Here is a 1,100-nt window from a genome sequence, read left to right on the forward strand (position 1 = left end):
CATAATCATTTGATATTTGTATATATTGCTAAAGGGTCACAAGTCTAGTGAGCATCTATTCCAGACCAGTTACAAATTTTTTTCCCCTTGTGATGAGAACTTTTCAGATCTACTCCCTTAGCAACCTTCAAATATACATTATAGTAATAAAGCTACAGTCACCACACTGTCCACTCATCTCAGTGACTTAATTCTTTTGTAACTGGAAGTTTGTACCTTTTGTTGTGTGGGCGACTGGAAAAGAAAGGGGGGTTTCTCTCCCAGGACCTGCACAGCCGCCCCGGGGAAGCAGTCGGCGTTCCTCCGCGTCCCCGCTCCGGAGCAGCCTGGTGGGAGCCGCCCTGAGGTCGGGGGAGAACCCAGCGCTGCCATGGCGACCCGGCGTGGGGGGCGAAGGTGCTGGCGGGTGAGCCCCCCGGAGCCCAGGCCGCCGGCGGGGCTGCGGGACCCCGCGGCCCAGGAGGAGGCGGCTGCCCCGCCGGTGCTGTCGCTCAGCCACTTCTGCAGGTCGCCTTTCCTGTGCTTCGGGGACGTCCGCCTGGGAGCCTCGCGGACGCTGCCTCTGGCCCTGGACAACCCGAACGAGGAGGTGGCCGAGGTGCAGGTGGCGCACTTCCCCGCCGCCGAGCGCGGCTTCAGCGTCTCGCTGCGCTCCTGGGTGCTGCAGGTGGGTCGGGGCCGGGAGTCCGGGGCGCGCATCCTCCCCCGCCGTCTGAACCGCCCCTCCTAGGACGGGTGCGGCCAGAGAGAAGGAACCAGAAGGGAGACCCTTAGGGAGTCGAGTCAACTCCGTCTCACGGATCTGGCGGGTCCAGTCCGATAACTATGGAAGGCTGGGGTAGGCTGTCAGTGGGGCGGAGACAGCGCGCGTGCACGTAGCATCCTGAGAAGCATCCGGACAGACCTCTCTATTAAACTGAGAAGCGATTTTAATAGACTTCAGAGATTGCGACAGACTCTCGTGGTTCTAAAGTAACGGGCGGCGCTTTTAAAATTTATCCTCTTATTTACCTGTCTGTGTGAGTGACCAGCCCTGGTGATCTGGTGGTTCAGATTCTTTGCTCTTACTGCCTCCCAACCTGGGTCTCCGTTCTGGTCAG

General features: G+C 59.1%; 1 protein-coding gene across 1 annotated transcript; it reads left to right on the top strand.

Annotated features, from left to right (window-relative positions):
- On the top strand, window positions 1–857 carry LOC103542246 (abnormal spindle-like microcephaly-associated protein homolog). The gene has a single exon (XM_008509184.2). It carries the CDS (start codon window positions 371–373, stop codon window positions 728–730), a length of 360 nt encoding a protein of 119 aa, XP_008507406.2. The 5' UTR covers window positions 1–370; the 3' UTR covers window positions 731–857.
- The last annotated feature ends 243 nt before the right edge of the window (window positions 858–1,100 follow it).

Source organism: Equus przewalskii, chromosome 31, assembly GCF_037783145.1.
Source record: "Equus przewalskii isolate Varuska chromosome 31, EquPr2, whole genome shotgun sequence".
In the NCBI taxonomy this organism is placed as follows: domain Eukaryota; kingdom Metazoa; phylum Chordata; class Mammalia; order Perissodactyla; family Equidae; genus Equus; species Equus przewalskii.